We start from the raw sequence: 19738 nt of genomic DNA, 5'->3' as shown, positions 1-19738 counted from the left end.
GAACTTTTGGACTGTATACAGATGCACACACAGGCAGACAAAATTGCAAGCTATACAAAATAATAAAAATATATAATAAAAATATAAAAAGAGTCTGAAATCAGCTGTACTGACAGCATAACATGTCATGTCGACAAAACTAAACATTAATGATGTCCACAGTCGGGTTGATTCATCCCTCTATATTGTTCTTTCTTTTTCTCCTCTACTTTGCAGCGCTTTCTGAATTGTGCATCTGATAATTTAATCCTTCTTTGACTCATCTTTGAGTCTAACCACAGCCTAACAGCGCAGGGTGTGCGTCAGGGACACACCTGAAGCAGAAGCGCAAATTCTCGTGGGAGCAGCCGCCTGACTGTTCACACAGGAAGCGCATTTCTCCGCGCTGGTTCAGGGGTAAATGATGATGGTCTTCACAGGTGACTGACCTACTCAAGCCTGTAGCCGCTTTTCTGAAGTTTGTTTAATGTCAATTACACAGTTTTGATAGATCATTAAGAAATAAAGAGAGTAGAAGTCACGTGAAAATCAAACTGCAGTAAATTCAAAGACAAATATGAAATAAATATGAATGTTCTTACCATGGAAATATGAAATATGCTCAGCAAATTTGATGTATCAAAACCATCAGTTCTAAAATATTTTTTCTATCTCCCTCAATTGACGATTCTCAGCGGATTCTTAAAATGTCTTCTGTGATTAACAAATTTCACTCGTTGCACTTTTGTCACAAGTTCCTTCACCAGTTGACCTTGTTGTGTATCTATCAGCTCAACTACAGGCTGATAATTATTCTGTTGCAAAACAAATGTTGGACCCAGGATTAATTTGCTTGTTTGCCAGAAAGCGAGGGAGGGATGGGTGATATAAGACGGTAAATGTCAGTGTGATAGGTAATAGGTGGTTGAGACTGTTGAGCACAGTGAAAGGTTCAAGACCCTGTCAAACCAAACCAGCCACATTTCAAAAAATATTGTAAGACTGTGAAAGAGTCTTCACAACAGATCTCCTGCTTTTCAAAAGAACATGTAATCTTCGTAAATCTCTGGCGACATTCTCAGCAATCTTCGCAGCACAGCCCGAGGGATACTAACGTCAGCCGTCCTACCACTTTTGGGTTCATGCTGAAGTGTCTCAATAGGCCTAACTAATGAATGGACTCCCATAAATGTTGGTGCAGACGTTCATGGCACGATTTACCCTGGGAGGGCTCAATTTCCCCCCTTCGCTATGATCATTGTCCCCCCACCTTGGAGTAAATTGTGCCAAAGGACCATTTTTGATGTGTCATTGTTCTGAAATGTTCAGTGCAAATGATTAAAAGTTTGCATGCTCACATGATGAACTGAAATGTATACCCGGTAAATTACACTGGAAGAATGTGTAGTTGGCCTTGGGGGTTAGGAGAGCTGAGAACACAATGTCCCGCAACTTGATAGTCTGGCTTCTCTGAGAGCAAAGCTGTTTCAAGATGAATTTGATCTTTCATGAAGTTGCTCTTCCGCCTCCAGCAGGATGATAAACCTATTACAATGAAATCAATTTTATTATATAAGAGAGAAACGTGTAATTGTATAACTTACAAACTTTCAATCATCAAATAATAAAAGCTCTTTTGAAATAACCTCAATCCAAAAATGTCCTAGAATTCCACATGGTTGGAAAAAAAAAAACAGCCAGGGAGTGTTCCTTTAAAAGTAGTTTATTGGCAAATTTATGTCATGAAATTATAATTTCACGCACACCGTCCCGTACTGTGGAGTAAAATCTTGTTATATAAGCTGCCATTTTCAGGGTGTCAAGCGGAGGGTTCCTGCCATCAGGGCCAGTGAGGTTGTCACCATGGGAATCATGGTTCCTATGGAAGGACTGGGAAGACAACATGGTGGTTACAACAGAGAACAGTTTGAGTAAAACTATAGTTGCATTGATTTAAGTTCAAATCTGTAGTGCATTGCTGTTAATGTTTAGAAAGCATTTAAGAACATTGTTAGATTGTCATGTGAACATGGCTGAAACAATAAGATTGAGTTGATTGTGCCAGTGATAGGTTGTTTTCCATAATATCTTAATTCCATTTTATTATTAAAGGATCTAAGTAAAGACTGTAAAGAAGCTGCCAGTGACACAAAGATCATTGTACCTGACTGCAGATGATGATGTATAAGAAGGAATGACAGTTGTTTCACTGTTTCCCATCCTGTCAGAAGAGGTAGGGGTTATTACTGGTTTGGTAACAGGCATTTTCACATTCTTTGGCATTTAATCTCCAATGACTCAGTACATGAGAACATATCTTTCAACACACTGTATTTGTTCTTTTCCTTGTTGTCTTAATCGCTTACTGTTGGTTTAAGCAGCCTCCCTTATCGTCTGTCTGCATCAGAGTCACGAGGCTCAAGTTCGACCATATCTGAGGCTGAGGGAGGTCCCAGCCATTCGGTCGCCGTTTTGATAGATCTGAAAATAAACGTTTTTAATATATAAAGTCATAATAAAAAAGGTTTTAACGCAAAGTCTGTTGCTGATTTACTGAATACGTATTAATTGACATAAACTGGTTATGGTTTAACTTTCCTGTTACTCATCCAGACACCATGACACAGCAGGATTGAACATAACCCTGCTGGACTTTAATGGTTCCTAGTTATGCATCAATCCAATTTAATGGAGCAGTCTTAAAAACATCAGCACCATGAACTTAAGGTTCAGTGAACATGCAGATGCATAAACCACGTACCATCAAAGTTGAGGAGAATGAAGACACTGCCTCCTTTTATAAAGTTCCCCGACCAAAATGCATTGGAAGACAGGAAAGTCCTGTAGCCGAGGTTCGGACCAGCATAGTACGACTCTCCGTTGGTGTCGTTGATGAGATGCCCCACTTCCCTGGGGTTATCCCAGTATTGAAATGTCTCTCCATTATCTTGATGTGAAAAACACATATTATGAACTCTCAATAAACACAGACATACAGTACAATTCTTCATTGTATTTTTGTTTGTCTAATATCAGTGCCTCCCAGTCACCTCCACTGAACGTTGTCTCTGAATTGGTTGTGATGCTTATTTGCTTCGACATCCGCTGCTGGACGTTGGGACTCTGGTCCAGCAGTGAGGCGGTCATCTGTTTCCCCGCACACGGCCATTGGAGCCGCTCATCGTGATCTGTGGACACCAGCCGAAAGAAAACGCCGAAGTGGTCGGGGTAGCGATACAGCAGGAGCTGGAGGCCGTAGCCCTGTCTGGTTAAGAAGTGTGGGCTGAGTAAGCTTGTGCCGATGCTGCTGTCACTCAGAAAGTGGTCAAAGTTGGGAATGTGCCAGACATGATGTGGACACTCGGCTTCAAACAGGTTGACGTCATCGACCGAAAAGCCCCCAGAGGAGTTCCCTGCTCCTTTACGAACCTCGAACTCCACCCGGAAGGGCCTGGTGGCATTGAGAGGGATGTGATGGAGCTGCCAGTGGGATGTTGGTGGACCTGGAGAAGGATGATGGACATACAGAATGATTTATATAGCTGTGGGATGCCGTAAGTGCACATGCAAAGTTCTGCTCCCACTGGAAATGCTTTAAACCACACTAGCTAAGGTACGTTTGATTGGCACTCATCAGCCGCTGGCTCATGTATATTTTGTAAATCCAGTCCTACATGTCAATACCTCCGCTGAATTTGAAGTAAACACTGGATTTAGCTGCACAATGTGAGGTCACCCCCTTTCAAATGACCATGTTTAGTGGATACAGAAGTGCATGACGTGTTATTTGACCTGTGATCTGTCCCATTAAATAGGTGCTTTCCTCAGCAACCCTGTCGTACTCTCTGATCCAGATGTTGAGCTGGTCTCTGTCACTGCCACTGTGAAAATAGAAAAACTGGAGACACTGAAGTGGCCTCCTTGGATTCATTCTCCTGCTCTGCATTTTGGCGCCGTCTCCTTCTTTTCCATAAGATGTGCTGCAGTGCATGAAGGAGCCTCCACCTACACACAATTAAGCACTGAAGTGATCCTCGTGCAGTTGGCAGCAATGTAGACAAAACATTTGTGGGCAAAAATAATGTTGGAAATTCCGACTCATAGCTCCAACCTGGCTGTTGAAGAATCGTATAACAGGAAACTCACCTCTTTCACTTGTGGTTGTGCCGTTTTCATGAGAAGACTTTGTTTGATTGTCTGTAAACATAGTGAATAGGCCAGTGTTGTATATTTAGTAGCAGCCAATGCTGAAGTAGCACTTCCACTGCCTCTTTCCTATCTATCACAATGATATGGCGATCACTTAGAATAAAGAAGACACAACGCACAGCTGCTGAGCGATTAAAGGAACGGATGAAAAGGAGCTGAGGTCCTGCGGGTCCATACCTCCATGTGCACTCAGGCTGGTGTGGTCGGAGAAGGGCCCGGCGATTGTGCTGTGGACTCTCTCCCAGCTCGTGTTTCCTGCAGCACAAACCGTCCCATCACACACCCTCTCGTCCTCAAAGCTGCACGACATCAGAAAGGTGACGGCCGATGCTGGGAACACAAAAACACAAGTTTGTCATCATCTGCATCATTGCAAATAACACAATTAGATAATACTTAATACTTACTGCAGTTGTAAAGCTGTTGGAGTTTCCGTACATCATTGGAGCTCATTTCCAGACGCTGACCAATCACGTCTTGGTACTCCGGTTGATTAGCGATGATGGTGGACCCATTGCCATTCGAGAAGTCATCTTTCCCATAGTGCATCACAGAGGCGTAGTCATACATCGTTCCGAATGTGGTTGTGTGATTTGCACTGTGTTTCAAGAAATTGTTTTCCTTTCCTGAGCAAAGCGTGGAAAATGTGTTTTCTTTTCCTTTTGCATACAAACATCAGAATGATAGATTCACCTAAAAGGTAAACAAACCTTCTTCCACGTTTTCCCAGACTATGGTGATGTACTCATCTCTGTCATATCTTGACTGTTCATGCCAGAAGCCCAATGCATGAAGGAACTCATGCTCCACAATGGCGAGCTGATCACACCATTCTCCAATAGAGAGACTTTGGTTGCCTTGACGTTGATTCCCGACATATGACCAACATCTAAGGACAGGACATTGGCAAAAAGGCAGAAAATGAAGTTAAACTAATAGTTTGACATTTGGGGAATTAGGCCCTTTAGTTCCCAAAGTCTAAAGAAAATGAAGGCCTACTTAATCATCATTTGGTGCCACTGTTGGGATATGGAGTGACGGTATCGGTGTCGTGCCGGGACATGCTCTCCACCAATCATGAGTCGGCCTTAAATTAATTCAAACTAAACTTAGCGTAATAATTCACACTTCAATGTGCCGTATATGACGGAAACTATCTTCTAAAGAAAAATGTGCTTAATGTGGACTTTTAGTTTGGTCCATATCCCATCCACTAACATGGAGGAGGCAGGGTTTATAACCTTTACTGCAGCCAGCCACTAGGGGGCGTATGAGATTCTTTGGCTTCACATTTGATTAGACATCACATCATAAATCATCGAGTAACATGGGAGAAAAAAATTTCACTGACAAAACCAAGACTTCAGACTGAGCCCTACATGTCACAATAAACAATAATATAATGAATCACCCCTCGTCTTTGATGACCACGATGTAGTCCTGTTCGTCTTCCCAGGGTTTGAAGTCGATGCATGTTTTCAGCCGTATTTGGTCAAACGCCCGTAGAACAACCCCTCTGGCATTCAGGTCTGTGTTTCAGGGAAAGCAAACAGGCAGAGGTGCGGTTATATATCAGCCCATAAACAGTTTGTTTTCTTAACAGCTGAACGAAAAACAAAGAAGATTCCTCAGTCGCACCGAGGCTCTCATCCAGCACATATGGGACCGGTATCTCCCATCTCCTCTGCTCTCCCAGAACAATGTTCCTGTCACGGCCCTTTGAAATGCAAGAGGAAGAACATGAGTAGAGTATTGTGAGTGTTGTTTGACTGTATTTCTTTAAAAGTGAGACAGTTGAGAGGCTCACAGTCATCACTTGTATGTCTCCATCACGTAGATTCAGATCTGAAAGGTAAAACGTTTATTGTTATTTTTTAATCCACATGACCAAATGTCACAGTTTGATTCAGGCATTTCTAACTTTGTCCACTTGGGGTCTCTCAATCAAAACTATGACAAAAGACAATTAGGACGCATTGAAAGAAGACCAAAAAGAATACATTATGGGATTTGTCAGGGTTTGTTGTTGGAAACATTTTGGTCATATAAGAACACAATTCAACACGATATACTGTATAGATCCAGTCATTCTAGAGATTTGTGTAATGAAGGATTGTTCCTTGTTTTATCTTTAACACACCTTTATTTATCTCAACAATATCTGGTTCATCTCCATTTCCATTCCAATCTGTTAAAAAAACAAGACAACATGAGATAAAGGAAAAATGTTTCCGCACGACTGAAATTAGTAATTCCAAAAATGATTATGATTGTGTCACTCCACATGATCTCAGCTGGATGAGTCTTTATGAGCTCATTAAAATCAATTGACTTCATATAAAATGGTGATTGAGGTCATCAGTTATTATGAGCGATGAGGGCTGCCATCATCACATCACCTCCAGCCGCTCCTGCAGTTGAAATGGGCTGTGGACGCATGCACACAAATGTGAGATGGATCGCAGCGGCAGAGTTGTCAAACGAGATGAATGCTTCAAATGTGCGAAACCTACCGAGCTGGATGACTGCTGCAAAAACAAACCCACCAGTAGAGATGGGAAAACGTACATTTTCTGTTTGGAAAAAGGAAAACAGCAAACATGATAGATTGATCAAAATTAGAGTTGTTAAAGATCATTTGCTATTCATCTTTTTAACATCTTGCTTTGTTACATAACTGTAATAGAGAGCGCAAAAAGAGGGTAAGCTATAATCAGTACTATGCACAGGTGTCTGGCAGAAAAAAGAAAAAAAATACCAGACTGTACGACGCTTCACAGCAGACACCTGTCATCTAAGTTTCGTGTTAAGCTGTCAAACAGAAAAACGGGAAATACAAGAACACACGCACACTTACATCAGTGGACACGTCAAGTTCACGCATCCCTCTCCGGCCCGAAGTGGATCTGAGACAAAAAGCTGTGTGTTCTTAAAGTGGACAAAATTAAAGGTCTGCTGATCTGTGGACATTGAACTGCAGCTGACTACAGATTGACAGAGAAGTTAGAATTTAAGAGACCTGCAGGGCAAATTTTTCACTAAATGTCATGTTCGACAAGACTTTGTTGTTGACTTTGGCTTTTTTTGTTCCTTGTTGTTTGGTGTCTCACAGAGGCCTCTGCTGCAGGCCAGTGTAATAATATTATTAAAGAGACAAAATCAACCTGTCATCAACCCTTATCCAGTCTCCCTCCTTCAGCCTCACCCACATGTTTCTCACTCCCTCATTTTGTCACCTTTCAACTGTTGCTAATGTGGCGTTGCTACAGCCAAAACCTGAATCATGAGTCTATAAACCTGGACCTCTTCCCTGACCTGTTCCTTTCAGCAACTTTCAGCTTGAGTACCCTCTCCCACGTTTGCACAGACTCTACGCGTCATGACATGACATTTCATTTAGCTGACACTTCTGTCCAAAGCAACTTTGTGCGATCAACCATGAGGGTACAAATAAATGTACATTTATTTTATTTGCTTTGTTTACCTTGTGCAAAAAAACAAACATTTGTCATGATATTATGTTTGAGCCCACCTCTAACCACTATGGATAAAAACTCAAATACAGAAATCTTTCGTGCAGATATAACCTTAACAGAACAAGGTGTGTCTTTACCTTTAACATGTCAGGAATTTACCTGGAGGTTGGATCACTGCTTATCCGGTTTTGTCAGCTTTTTTCCAGATGTAGATACAAATCATTTAATATAAAGGGCCCATTCCGTACAATTTAGATGAGACACACTAGTGAAAACATCACGAGGAGTATTCAATATTAAATTTCTTCCTATAGATCCCTTACACCTAAATCTTACACATTGAACTTTTAACATCTCAATGGAGCCCTGATATTTTTCTTTCACACTGAAGCACTTACACGGCTCTGTCACTGGGTGGCAGTGTTGCCTCTTCTATCGGCTCAGGGGACAATGACATTTGTTCTCACAACATTTTCCATTTATGCCCGGTAAAGCTGCAAAATTGTAATTGTTACTTATCATTGTTGCCATCATTATTATAAGTGGTAGTAGTGTTGATGCATTACCATGTGCATATGTACTGTAAGTTCGGATTTACTTCATTGGGGAAACTGATGATGTATTAAGTGTGTCAAAAAAGCAGTGCATTAAATGTTTTTTAAATAAAAGTGAAAAGTAAAAAAACGTCCCTTTAAAATGTAGATGAGTACATCAAAGTAGCATAGGGCATAAATACACTTCAAGTACCTCAAAGAAGTTCAGTAATAGTTTGAGTATTATAGCCATTTAATAAACTTTGAAAACAAACGTTATTGTGGAGCATCTTTCAAAACACATTTACAAGATGATGAAATATGAAAAATTGAAGGAAGACAATAGACAAGAATTTGAAGGATCGCACAGCAATAGAGCATAGATAAAATTAAAAAAAAAGTTACAGGTGAGAAAACAAGATCAAATAAAACCTCATGAAATGATTGAATTAGCAGATAATGAGTTTGCAGACAGAGCGTCTCAGGGAGATTGTTCCAAAGAGTAGGAGCCCCGTCACCTCTGGTCCTCATCCTCTCATGGAAAAGTTTTCCCTTTGCAGTCCCACACAATCAGTCTCCAACAGACAATACCTTATAATCACATTTTTTTATTCACTCGAGCTGCTGATCAAAGGACATTTCAACTATGTTTTGAGTGAACTGTCCCACAGTCCACAGGGGAAAACAAGGTGGGACAAACCTCACAGCCGGAGAGCAACACAATGACCCATTGACAGACGGAGACAGTTATCTTCTGTTGCCAACAGGCTCTGATCTGCTAATCTAACCGGCAGCAACAGCAGTAACAACCTCCTATCTACATCAAAACAACACTAAATCTCTATTTATCACTATGGTGAATATGGCATGATGTGTCTTGTTCAAAGCAGCTTGTATGCCTGACACGACAGCTCCCTCCTCTGAGTGTGTGGAGTGTGAAAGGGACAGACAACCGTCTAGCCTTCAGTTTAGGACGTGGCCGTTGGGATCGAGGCCTTAACGATGCCTTCTGGCTCTTTTGACTGATAATGCGATGCAACGAGTGGCCACAAGTGCTAAACAGGCCGACACAGGACAATGTCACATCAGATTTGCATTTGTAAAGTCAAAGCTTTTCAGCTGTTTGCTCCCCAGTGGATGTAGCACTTTAAAAGGGCTGTAGTTTAATCAAATGCAAACTAATTTCTATTAAGTTACAGTGAAGAAAGAGGACAAACTTATGCACAACAAAGCCTCGGTAACTTTGGAATCTCGTGAAATGATTTTGTTCTGTGGAGAATCTGTTATTCTGTTAAAGTTATATTCTCTGTCAAATAAACGAAATATTGTTTATATTCAACGCTTTCACTTGTAGGATATCTAAAAAAAAATTCAAAATGTATTCTTACTTCCACCAAGGAGGTTATGTTTTCAGGACCTGAAAATCACTGTACTGATTTCTATGAAACCTGGTGGGACAATGGGAAATGGGCCAAGAACCAACAATTTGGCATAGAACTGGAAAAACCAGGGGATCCAGGATTTTTATTCCTTTCTTTAAAATTGCACGTTTTTTTTACATTTTCACGGATTTCCTAACAACCTTTTCCAGCAGGAACACCGAATTTATCAGGACCAGTTTACCTCATGGATAATTAATCATTAAAATTACACTTGTGAGGTCCTGGTTAGTGGCTCTAATAATGGAAAGCTTGGTAAACCCGTCTATGTGTGTGTGTGTGAGAGTGAGAGTGATAAAGTGTGTTAGAGTGTGTGAGTGTGTGTGCGTGTGAGTTGTCAGTAGACTCTGACCCTCCACGTTGGATGCTGGCACTCTGAATGTAGGGGAAGGATAAGGCTTTGTGTTGTGCAATAGTTAGAAGTTGCACAATTCTTGTTTTCCATTGTAGAAAAGTTCTGAGGTGCTTGAAACACATGCTTTTGTTTTGTTTTGTGGGCTCAAATGGGATAAACCCATGCGTGAAGTGTGTTACCTCTCTCACATAACATTGGTCATTTCTCAAAGCAGGCTCAGCGTTGACACCAGGAAGGTGAGGTTTCCTGCCAAGTGATGACAAGTACGAGAATAAGAAAAGTAGCCAACCTCCCAGAAAAGTTCTATGGAATCAAAAGTGTAACAGGAGCCAGGACATGTTGAGACATGGCAATTTACATCGAAATACTAAGATGCTTTCTGGGAATAGAGAGAATAACAGCACGTGTGCCACGATTGATTGTGAAGTGAGAGTAAAATAGAAATGTTTGTATTGGATGTAACGATTAGAGACCTACTCTGTAAAAGATCATGAATAAAGTAATGACCAGACAATTAGTTTCTTTAAGATCAATCTATTTATTTTTTCATATCTTTCAGACAAAGAAATTACAGTTTCCAACTACATAATGCACAATAAAAACTAGGTATATACAGATGTCTGCTTTGCAAATATTGCAATTAGCAATAAATAGTATCTTTAATTTGTTTTACAATAAAGTTCAGATGTTTAAATTATTACATGCTTCAAACAGAGGTAGACCACACAAGGCCGGCATCTTGTTCACGATGATGCAGGGTGACGATGGAGGATGACTCAGTTGGCATTGACAAAGGACTGGTAGAAAGACATGAGCTGGGCTTGGAGGTCCTGGGCGTAGGGGTCAAGCTTTCCTCTCAGGTCCTCAGCATAGGGGGCCACCATTTTCTTCACGGAGTGTGCTCTTTGACTGAGCTCCACCTGGACCTTCTCGGTCATCGGGGCCACACTATCCTGGAAGTCCTGAAGGTGCTGGTCCACCTTCTGCTTCAGGTCTTCGGTGTAGGGCCCCAGCTGAGCCTGCAGGTCCTTCACGCTCTGCTCCAGGCTGGCCTTCAGCTCCTCGCTCTTCTGGGTCAGGGTGGTCCTCAGGGCCTCGGAGTCCAGGGAGTCTGCGTAGGGGGCCACCTCCTGCTTGAGCTGCTCCACTCTCTGCTGGATCTGGGCCTTCATGTCCTCGGTGTAGGGCTCCAGCTTCTCCCTGACAGTGCCCAGCTCCTTGGTCAACACGTTTCTCAGCACGTCAGCCTCTGTGGAGATCTTGGTCATCAGGTTCTGGGCTGCAGGGGGAAGCTGCTCCTGCAGAGTGACTGCATAGGTGCTGGCGAGGTCGGCGCTATCTGCCAGGCGGGCACTGGGAGACAAAAGTAAAGGTGAGACCAAAACAAAAACTGTGTATTACCAACACGTATCGGCCCAGTCATCGTGGTCCAGTATCTCGTACGACTTACTCGACTTCCTGTCCAAACTCAGACTTCCTGATCATGTCCAGGGTGTCGTCTGCTGTCTGGGTGGCCTTCGCGATGTAGTCCCAGAAAGAATCAATCAGCACTTCCATCTGTGGCTTGGGCTCATCAGCATAGAAGAGGTTGGCATGACAGCCTGTTCAGAGGAGATCAGTTGGAGATTAGTTAAGATTTTATCAGTTAAATCAATTTATTTCGTTTTTCTCAACAAGCAATACAACATCATCTTTGACTTGGCTTTATTAAAAAAAAACACAGATGAGGTAAAAGCTCAACTTACCAGACAGCACAGCAATGGCTATTACCACAAACGCCTTCATGACTGTGTCTTCCTGAAAAACAACAACAATGTAGTTTTAAGCTTCATTAACAAAAGTCAAAACTTTCATATTTCCCTCCTGAAGTTTTGTTTTGAAATGTTGCCTAACTCTCACCTGCGTGTGGCTTGTGTATCTCTCGGGGTTTAGCGGGTTTGCGAGTGTGCGAGGGAGCTTCCGTGTATATATACTGAGGCCAGGTGACAGTTGTAGTCAAGAGCCCAAAGTCCAGGAGTTCCTGCCATGTTGTCACGACGGCTCTCTTCCTGCATCTGCTGCCTCTCCCGCATGGCTACAATCACATGACTCATGAGGCTACGACCCACAGACACAATCTTTACACCGCACAGAAGTTATGTGCATTGTAGATATGTCACAACAACAAAACTTACACCCAAGAGGAATGTTGCCGATGTTCTCCTCTGACCCCCTTTCCAGAAAGCATTGTGATAAACTATCCACGTAGTTCATTGCTAACAGCCGGGAGATAAGTCCAGATAGTCTTGGAATTCTTACATTGTTGGACTTTGTTTTAGGGTCCGGCAACGTGAATCAAATACTTTTTGGATTGAAAAGAAAGAAAGAAATACTATCACACAGATTATCAACTTTATGTTTTACTAGAAGGTATTTGTGCCAAGTGTCAATCAGTAATGGAGACAGGGTCAGAACTACAATATTTTCCAGTGTCATTGTATTTCTCTGACACTGTTGACACAGGCCCAAATATTGGAACAGTGAGATGGAGACATTTCACTGTTCGAGGATGATGATGTTCTAAAAGGCCTGAGAAGATTTAGTCATGTCAGAGATTAACGTCACAACACCAAATTTAGAAAAACTTGATTCAGATTTATATTGGAATCATGGGCCATAAATTATTCTTTGAGTCAAACAACGTCCTTAACTAACTAACTAACTAACTAACTAACTAACTAACTAACTAACTAACTAACTAACTAACTAACTAACTAACTAACTAACTAACTAACTAACTAACTAACCTACTAACTACCCAACTAACTAAACTCTCTCATTGACTGACTACACAAAGGTGATGTCAGAGGTAATAAGGGTTTCCTCTTTTACACAATATTCATCTAATAGAAAATACTTTAACGGTACATTTAAACGTTACTGGACATGGGAACAATCCTCCTCAGGGAAAAAAAAAAAAAGACCCATTCCCATTCTCAGTGAGAGGAAGCAGTGACACAATGAGGCTGCTCAGGTTCACTATCTTCAGCTGGACGGTCTGAGACGGTTTTTGACCCATTTGATTTGTTTCAGTTTTATTCTTAACAGAGATGTGAAAAGTCAGATGGACGCATGTGGACATTGATCTATTTAGTCACCAGCAGCTTGAGTCAGTGGAGCCTTTGTTTCATAGCTGCTGCTGCAGCTGTTGTTGCTGTTGCATCGACCATTTAGTTAAAGAAAATAGTGACAGGTATAGTTTATTAAATCACCAAGTGGCTTTGCTGGAAAACACTCTGTCCTCTCTTTTTGACAGTCACTCTGTGGGCATTGATTTTGGTTTTTTTGACCTTGTGACTCAAGTTAGATTTTATTTACTTGTAAAAGCCTAATAGCAGCAAAGACATTGTTGGTGCCTAGTTCTCAAAGTGGGAGTTCTTTTGCTGACAAATTTCTTATATCTGAGAATGACATGAATGTTTTTTGGCTTTCTGCTGCTTGTACAGATTGGAAAAATGTCCTGTATTGTACAACTTCTGAGATACTAAGTTATTACTGAGCAAGCAGTTTGTTCTACTCTTTTCCTTTTACTCTTACACAGTAGATGTGTTAAATCCATCCACAGCTGTTACACTCTTTGTGTATTGATTTACTTTTTTATCACTGTCATTCAAATACATAATAATATCTTCGGGGAAATTAATATTTGGGTCAGTGGGATCCTCCTTTTTGTTGTTATTTGTGTATCTATTGTGTATAATGTTTATTTACATAAATCAAAAATGATTTTATTCTAAGTTTATTATATTGCATGTCATTTGTGATTTGTAACCAATAATGTTGAATTTGTTATTTCAGTTTTACAGTTTGTTCCACTTATGGCCAAACGTCGTCAGCTTTGACTGGATGCGTGTTTCGTTCACTGTTTACAAAGTCCTGGTTATATCACCATTCATCAACAATGTAGTTGTTTCATGTTAGTATAGTGGTGTTCTGAAAACAGCTTTGCTCTTCAAACTACTACGGATCACTGAGAGGAACAATAGGAACACCTAGTTCTTAGTAAAATTCACAAACCCTTTCTCCATATAAAAAGAAGCAGGAGATAAATAGATATAAAGCTGAGCCCACTTGTATGAAGGACCCTCAGAATAAGATGAAGGACTTCTCACTGAAATGTTCCAGTTTCAAGTCTCAGACAATTTGGAGGATCTCTTAAAAGGCAAAGGAAGGAATGGCATTAAAATGCGACTCTTTACAAGTGGTTCCGAACTGAACTGTGCTGAGTCCCCTGTGAAACCGCGGCCACTTCTTCCTTCAAAGGATGACGGTGTCCGACTCTGCTGACCTTTGCTCATTGTGATACACCGAGATTACTGAAACGTTGGCGTGACGCAGACACCAGAGCCATAAATTAATGCCACAAACATCTCCAGCTATTAGAGACAATAAAACACCAGCCTCATATCTAATCCAAGCTGGGCATCAAAGAAATGAAAGAAAGAGATGTTGCACGTCTCTGCAGAGTTTTATCAGTGGCCGAGAAAAGCTAACAGCTCAGTGATTACAGATGTGAACTATCCTGTGAGGACAGGGTTTGGACAAACGTTTGGATTTTGTCACTGTAACACTGATGAATCACATTTTCAGGTCTTTGCATCATGTAAGGCCATAAAGGGATGCATGGATAGTCATAACTATAAATAAAAATAATTGCATATGCCGGACAATCACTGATATATGAAGTTGCAGAATCTGGGTTATGAACTTGTGCATGTGTGTCTGTGTGTGTGTGTGTGTGTGTGTGTCTGTTCAATGCAATAACAGTATATGGGTGTGTTTGTGTGTGTGAATGGATTTTCTGGCGAAAGGTAACAGTGAGGACAGGGTGAGGCAGGGTGACAGCAAGGCACTAGCACCTGGACTTTGGGATCATTCCTTCCTGGCTTGCTATAAAAGCTGCTGGACTTCAACAGCTGGACACAAGCATTGCCCGGTGGATTTGCAGATACACTCGCAAAACTCAGGTGAGCTGGAGAAATAACGGGAGCTGTCTTGCCGCCTGCTGCTCGCTCCGGTGACTTAACTCTCTGTTATTTGTTTTGTCAAAAGGTCTAAGAACCATGAAGGTCCTTGTAGTGCTCGTCCTTGCTGTCTTCAGCGGTGAGTATGATGGAAATATAATGTATTGTATTTTCAAAGTGAATTTTAGATTGTGAAAAATACCAACTGCATGATAAAGAACTGCAGGGCTCGCTGAGGTGTCACTAAACTAATCGTGTCTTCTCTGAACAGGCTGTCATGCCAACCTCTTCTACGCTGATGCACCCAAGCCACAAATGGAAGTGATGGTTGACTCTTTCTGGGACTATGTTGCCAAAGCCACCGAGACAGCTGACGACACCCTGCAGATGATCAGGAAAACTCAGTTTGGACAGGAAGTCAGGTACGCCATACAAAATGTTTGACCATATGTGACATGAAATACACTGGATGCTGGTAACTGAGATTCAATTCTCCTATGAATTTGACTTAATCTCAATCTCACTTATGTGTCCAGTGCCCGTCTGACGGAAGGTTCAGAACTCGCCAACACATACGCCCTGAGCCTCCAGGAGCAGCTTCCCCCTACAGCCCTGGACATGATCACCAAAGTCACCGAGGAGGCCGACGTGCTGAGAGAGCGTGTGATCACCGAGCTGGGCACTGTCAGGGAGAGGCTGGAGCCCTACACCGATGACATCCAGGCCAAGATTCAGCAGAGAGTGGAGCAGCTCAAGCAGGAGCTGGCCCCCTACGCAGACTCCGTGGACACCGAGGCCCTGAGGACCACCCTGACCCAGAAGAGCGAGGAGCTGAAGACCAACCTGGAGCAGAGCGTGAAGGACCTGCAGACTCAGCTGGGGCCCTACACCGAAGACCTGAAGCAGAAGGTGGACCTGCACCTGCAGGACTTCAAGGAGCGCGTGGCCCCGATGACCGAGCAGGTGCAGAGCGAGCTGACCCAGAGAGCCCAGCAGGTGAAAGAGCTGGCCACCCCCTACGTCGAAGGGCTGAGGGAGAAGCTTGACCCCTACACCCAGGACCTCCAGGCTCGTCTCACCTCCCTCTTCAACTCCTTTGTCAAAGCCAACTAAAGCAGAAATTGCATCCAGAACATTCACCTTGTATAGAAATATGACAACATAAACTCACCTGTTTTGAAATCTGAAGAGGTCTATAGATATTTTTACAGTATTACAAATGGATTGTAAATATTGAGTGTTGGTCTGTGACCACACAGTGTCATCTCCCTTTATGATGCAAATAAAGTGAAAGCCCAACATAAGATTGTATGTCTGATTATTATTGTTATTTATGAATCCACAGAGAAGTTATTATTGAATGGTGATAAGATTTCAGGTGCTTTTTTGCTTCTTATGTCAGAATATCTTTCAAATCAAAAAATGTAATGAAGGAATTGATAACATTGACTGAAACAATTACACATCATTACCAACTTATGGGCAATTCCTGAGGAAATTCCACATATGATAACACAAGAAACAGTGACATTCCTGGACTTCACTTCACACTTTACTGGACCAATATACTCTCTGATAGGAATGAGTGCCCCCTGGTGAACAAGTAGAGTCACTCCATTAAAGAGATTCAGCTGCTTATATCTGCAAAAGGGTTCAGTCAGTTTTATGCTCTTTCACATTTGTATAAAAAGCACCAAAAAATAAAAGAAATTCTATATGAGCTCTACAAAAACCTGAGGAGTAAATCTTTTCTGGTTTGTTCCGTGTCTGATTGCAAAATCTCCAAATCCCCCCGGTGCTGCTGTTAGGTTTCAGCTGTGGGTTTCGACCAGGGCATGTCCAGGTCTGTCTCTGCAGGCCTGGAGGTTCATAAACACATCAGGCTTCCACCTTGTTTTTAAGTTTTCCTTTTGTGCCTCCATCCCTGCTGTCAGATCGCTCCCACGCTGCCTTATCCAGGGGCAAACAACATTCCTCTGTTCTGCCCCCAGCTGCCACAGGCTTCGCACACCATTAACCCTCCAAACACACACACAGCTCCCATTGCGCCTTTTGTCTGATTAAATAAATAAAAAATGTAAAAAGGAGAAGATTAAAGATTGTACGGGTTTTATAGTAAGACATCTTAGTACCTTTTCAGATGTTTTAATATACTGTAAATGATTTATGGGTGAGTTACATTGGGTTCTGTTCTTTTTTTCCTGGTTTTAATGTGTTGCTTTGTCTAAAACTTTTTGGACTAGTGGTTTGAAAATGCTGTGTTGGAATGAGTGGCCTCTAAAGGTGGAAATGTGTATTGCAACCCACTGAATAACCCTAAATCTCAGCTCTCAGTAGAGCCGTTTTCAGACATGACCTGCGGGCAAAGTCCGACAGAGACAGGAAGTTACGTATTAATTCTACCGCGGAAATCAAATGATCACTCTCCTCACATAACTCCACTCGACTTCCTTTGGACTTTATACTAAGAGACGAGGTGGAGAAAGTCCAAAGGTTATCCGGAGGGTCTCACTGGGGATCTGCAGAGTAACCTCCAATTAAAATGAGAAAAGGGAAACGCAATGGCGGTGCAACATGCCCGACACGTGGTGGAAGAGATGTACATGAAGGGCTCATTCTAACCCCTGTGAATACATCACTTTTGCTACTTTTACATCTGGTGTCTACTCCAAACCTCCGTGACTGTGTTAGTCTGGACCGTCTGGTTTCAGTGACGCAAACTCACACTTTCACTTCCTGATTTGTTTTTTTTAAAGTCACAACACAACTACCACATTGAGTGCAACAAGTGTCTCTAACCCTTATTGTCAGTAACACTTCAACCCTGCCATTGGTTCAAGTAAAGATAACTCCCTTGTCTTACTTTTCGCTCTAGTTGTTCCTTGTTTATAACACTTTCTTCAACCGACTGCAGAGTGGACATTCTGCTACGTGGTTACATCAGCATGCATATGCGAATAGTCGTGTCATATGTTTTTTCAGGTGTATTTGCACGGATAGCGGTCATTTTCATTTAAAAATGTATAAATATTATTCAAGAATTCTCAGGTAATCAATACTTTTACATCTCTGCCAATCGATTCTGTTAAATCCTACTCACTGGATCTTCCACGAGTAAAATCAAACTACACTGATAGATCCTTCAAACTAAATATCACCAGACAGCAAACGGGCAAAATGGAAAAGGCAGAGACGATGAGTGACACTGAAATCCATGTACTATCCATCTCGTGACACTTTTGATTTATTGAAGCGTGTAATTGATGGAGCAGATTGCCAAGATCAAGAGTCTGCCTTTAAAATGTCGAGGTTTTTGATATGTTACGTAACAGTTATAATCGTCTGTTTCCTCTGGTATTCAGAGCCGTTAGAGAAAGTAGAGGAATACTTCAGCGTTTGTGGAAACGCCTGCAGGCTTCACGTGTTATGATTGACACCACTCTCATTCCAATTCACCACATTCAACACTTCACTTTCTTGTTTATTCACATTATTCAAGTGTGGAGTTGATGAGATGAAATATTCTCCAGATTTGCAGCTCACTGACGGATGTTTGGAGAAGTTTCTGCATTTGGCTTTGACACCTTTAGACACCAGGCTTATCTCCTTTTGCCTCCAAGGATAAGTTCACCACCAGCTCGTCACTTCACCCTGAGCATGTCACTGCTACGTGAATCAGACTCGGGACCCCTTTATCACAGAGACATGGTGCCACAAGCTCAGCAGAACCTTGGCTCGATCAGCTGATTTTTGGGCTCTGTAAGCACCAATCTCCATCAGCTGACTCTGACTCAGGCCCAGAGGATGGAGGAAATGCTGCAGGGAAAACCGTCATTTCTAAAGTCAAGCAGCCTGTTCAAGCAGCCAGTTCAAACAGCTCTGAGCCAACAGACGTCAACGGCAGTAACCCGGCCGACTCATCCACACAGATGTTTTAATGGTCTGAGGGGTGAGATCCTGCAGGTTTAAACAAATTCTTCACACCAGCTCCCAGAGAACAACAGAGTCCCGTCTGGGTTACTGTGGTTCAAACCATGGAAAGATGCCCTCTCACACAATCTGTCCTGATAGACGTTGGACATTGCCTCTGTTGTTGTGGTGCAAAAGGAGAAGCGACTGTAGTTTATAGCTGTGTCAGATGTTTTACTGTATTACCTCACATTACTCCAGTCCCTCTGTTTCCCTTTCCTGCCTCCTGTCTCTCTGTCCTGGTCACAGTGTTGGTTTATGAGGTCGGGTGTGAGATCTCTCTCCTTCACATGTGTTGCTGGTCGGTCACTCTGGTCCAGGTCACTGAAAATGAATCTACATGGTTGTGCTGCAAGTACATGCTTCTATCAACTTAATAAACAAAAGGCGTCTTGATAAATGTGTAAAAAATCTGAAGGGTCAGCATGAGGATATTTTGCTCAGAATAATGGTTTGTATATGGGATTACACAAAAACCACTGGACAGCTTTCAGCGAAAGTTTGAATGATGTGGCCTGGGTCAGGGAATTAACATATTTGCAGCAGATCCATCACCCCCCCCCCCCCCTCCCCCCACACACACTTTTTTAAACATTGCAAGATCGGGTGTTTCTCAACCTTTTCACAGATTTCTCAGAGAATAGTCCATGGATCCTAGTGAACACCAGGGAAGATCTGGTGAGTTTAAATGTTTAAAGGAGTCTGTTCGGGCCCGGGTGGAGGTTCCCACTCGACTGATTGTTTCATCATGACTGGAACTCCCGAGGTGACACAT

At 42.1% G+C, this 19738-nt stretch overlaps 3 protein-coding genes across 5 annotated transcripts; 1 reads left to right on the top strand and 2 right to left on the bottom strand.

Annotated features, from left to right (window-relative positions):
• Positions 1–1686: 1686 nt before the first annotated feature.
• On the bottom strand, positions 1687–7178 carry LOC128449951 (meprin A subunit beta). 2 transcript variants are annotated; one of them, XM_053433331.1, is made up of 17 exons: positions 7046–7178; positions 6702–6761; positions 6588–6615; positions 6329–6376; positions 5996–6033; positions 5827–5905; positions 5600–5717; positions 4899–5077; positions 4596–4814; positions 4366–4518; positions 4126–4176; positions 3772–3984; positions 3030–3482; positions 2741–2926; positions 2346–2460; positions 2144–2200; positions 1687–1869 (listed from the first exon to the last, which is right to left on the bottom strand). In XM_053433331.1, the coding sequence occupies exons 1-17, from the start codon at positions 7070–7072 to the stop codon at positions 1791–1793; spliced, it is 2103 nt and encodes a 700-aa protein (XP_053289306.1). In that variant the 5' UTR covers positions 7073–7178; the 3' UTR covers positions 1687–1790. The 2 variants fall into 2 exon arrangements, with proteins under 2 accessions (XP_053289306.1, XP_053289307.1); XM_053433332.1 differs by lacking the exons at positions 6329–6376; positions 6588–6615; positions 6702–6761; positions 7046–7178 and adding an exon at positions 6189–6299.
• Positions 7179–10509: 3331 nt separating this feature from the next.
• Positions 10510–12047, bottom strand: LOC128449950 (apolipoprotein A-I). Its single transcript, XM_053433329.1, has 4 exons — positions 11891–12047; positions 11737–11788; positions 11442–11592; positions 10510–11344 (listed from the first exon to the last, which is right to left on the bottom strand). The coding sequence occupies exons 2-4, from the start codon at positions 11774–11776 to the stop codon at positions 10768–10770; spliced, it is 768 nt and encodes a 255-aa protein (XP_053289304.1). The 5' UTR covers positions 11777–11788; positions 11891–12047; the 3' UTR covers positions 10510–10767.
• LOC128449949 (apolipoprotein A-I) lies at positions 11237–16298 on the top strand. Of its 2 annotated transcripts, none has more exons than XM_053433328.1 (5): positions 11237–11363; positions 14842–14997; positions 15083–15133; positions 15266–15416; positions 15531–16298. In XM_053433328.1, the coding sequence occupies exons 3-5, from the start codon at positions 15094–15096 to the stop codon at positions 16105–16107; spliced, it is 768 nt and encodes a 255-aa protein (XP_053289303.1). In that variant the 5' UTR covers positions 11237–11363; positions 14842–14997; positions 15083–15093; the 3' UTR covers positions 16108–16298. The 2 variants fall into 2 exon arrangements, with proteins under 2 accessions (XP_053289303.1, XP_053289302.1); XM_053433327.1 differs by having other exon boundaries at positions 11261–11363; positions 14798–14997.
• Positions 16299–19738: the final 3440 nt, after the last annotated feature.

This window comes from Pleuronectes platessa, chromosome 10 (genome assembly GCF_947347685.1).
Source record: "Pleuronectes platessa chromosome 10, fPlePla1.1, whole genome shotgun sequence".
NCBI lineage: Eukaryota > Metazoa > Chordata > Actinopteri > Pleuronectiformes > Pleuronectidae > Pleuronectes > Pleuronectes platessa.
The sequence above is the reverse complement of the archived record's forward strand: the minus strand, read 5'-3'. Positions and strand labels throughout refer to the sequence as shown.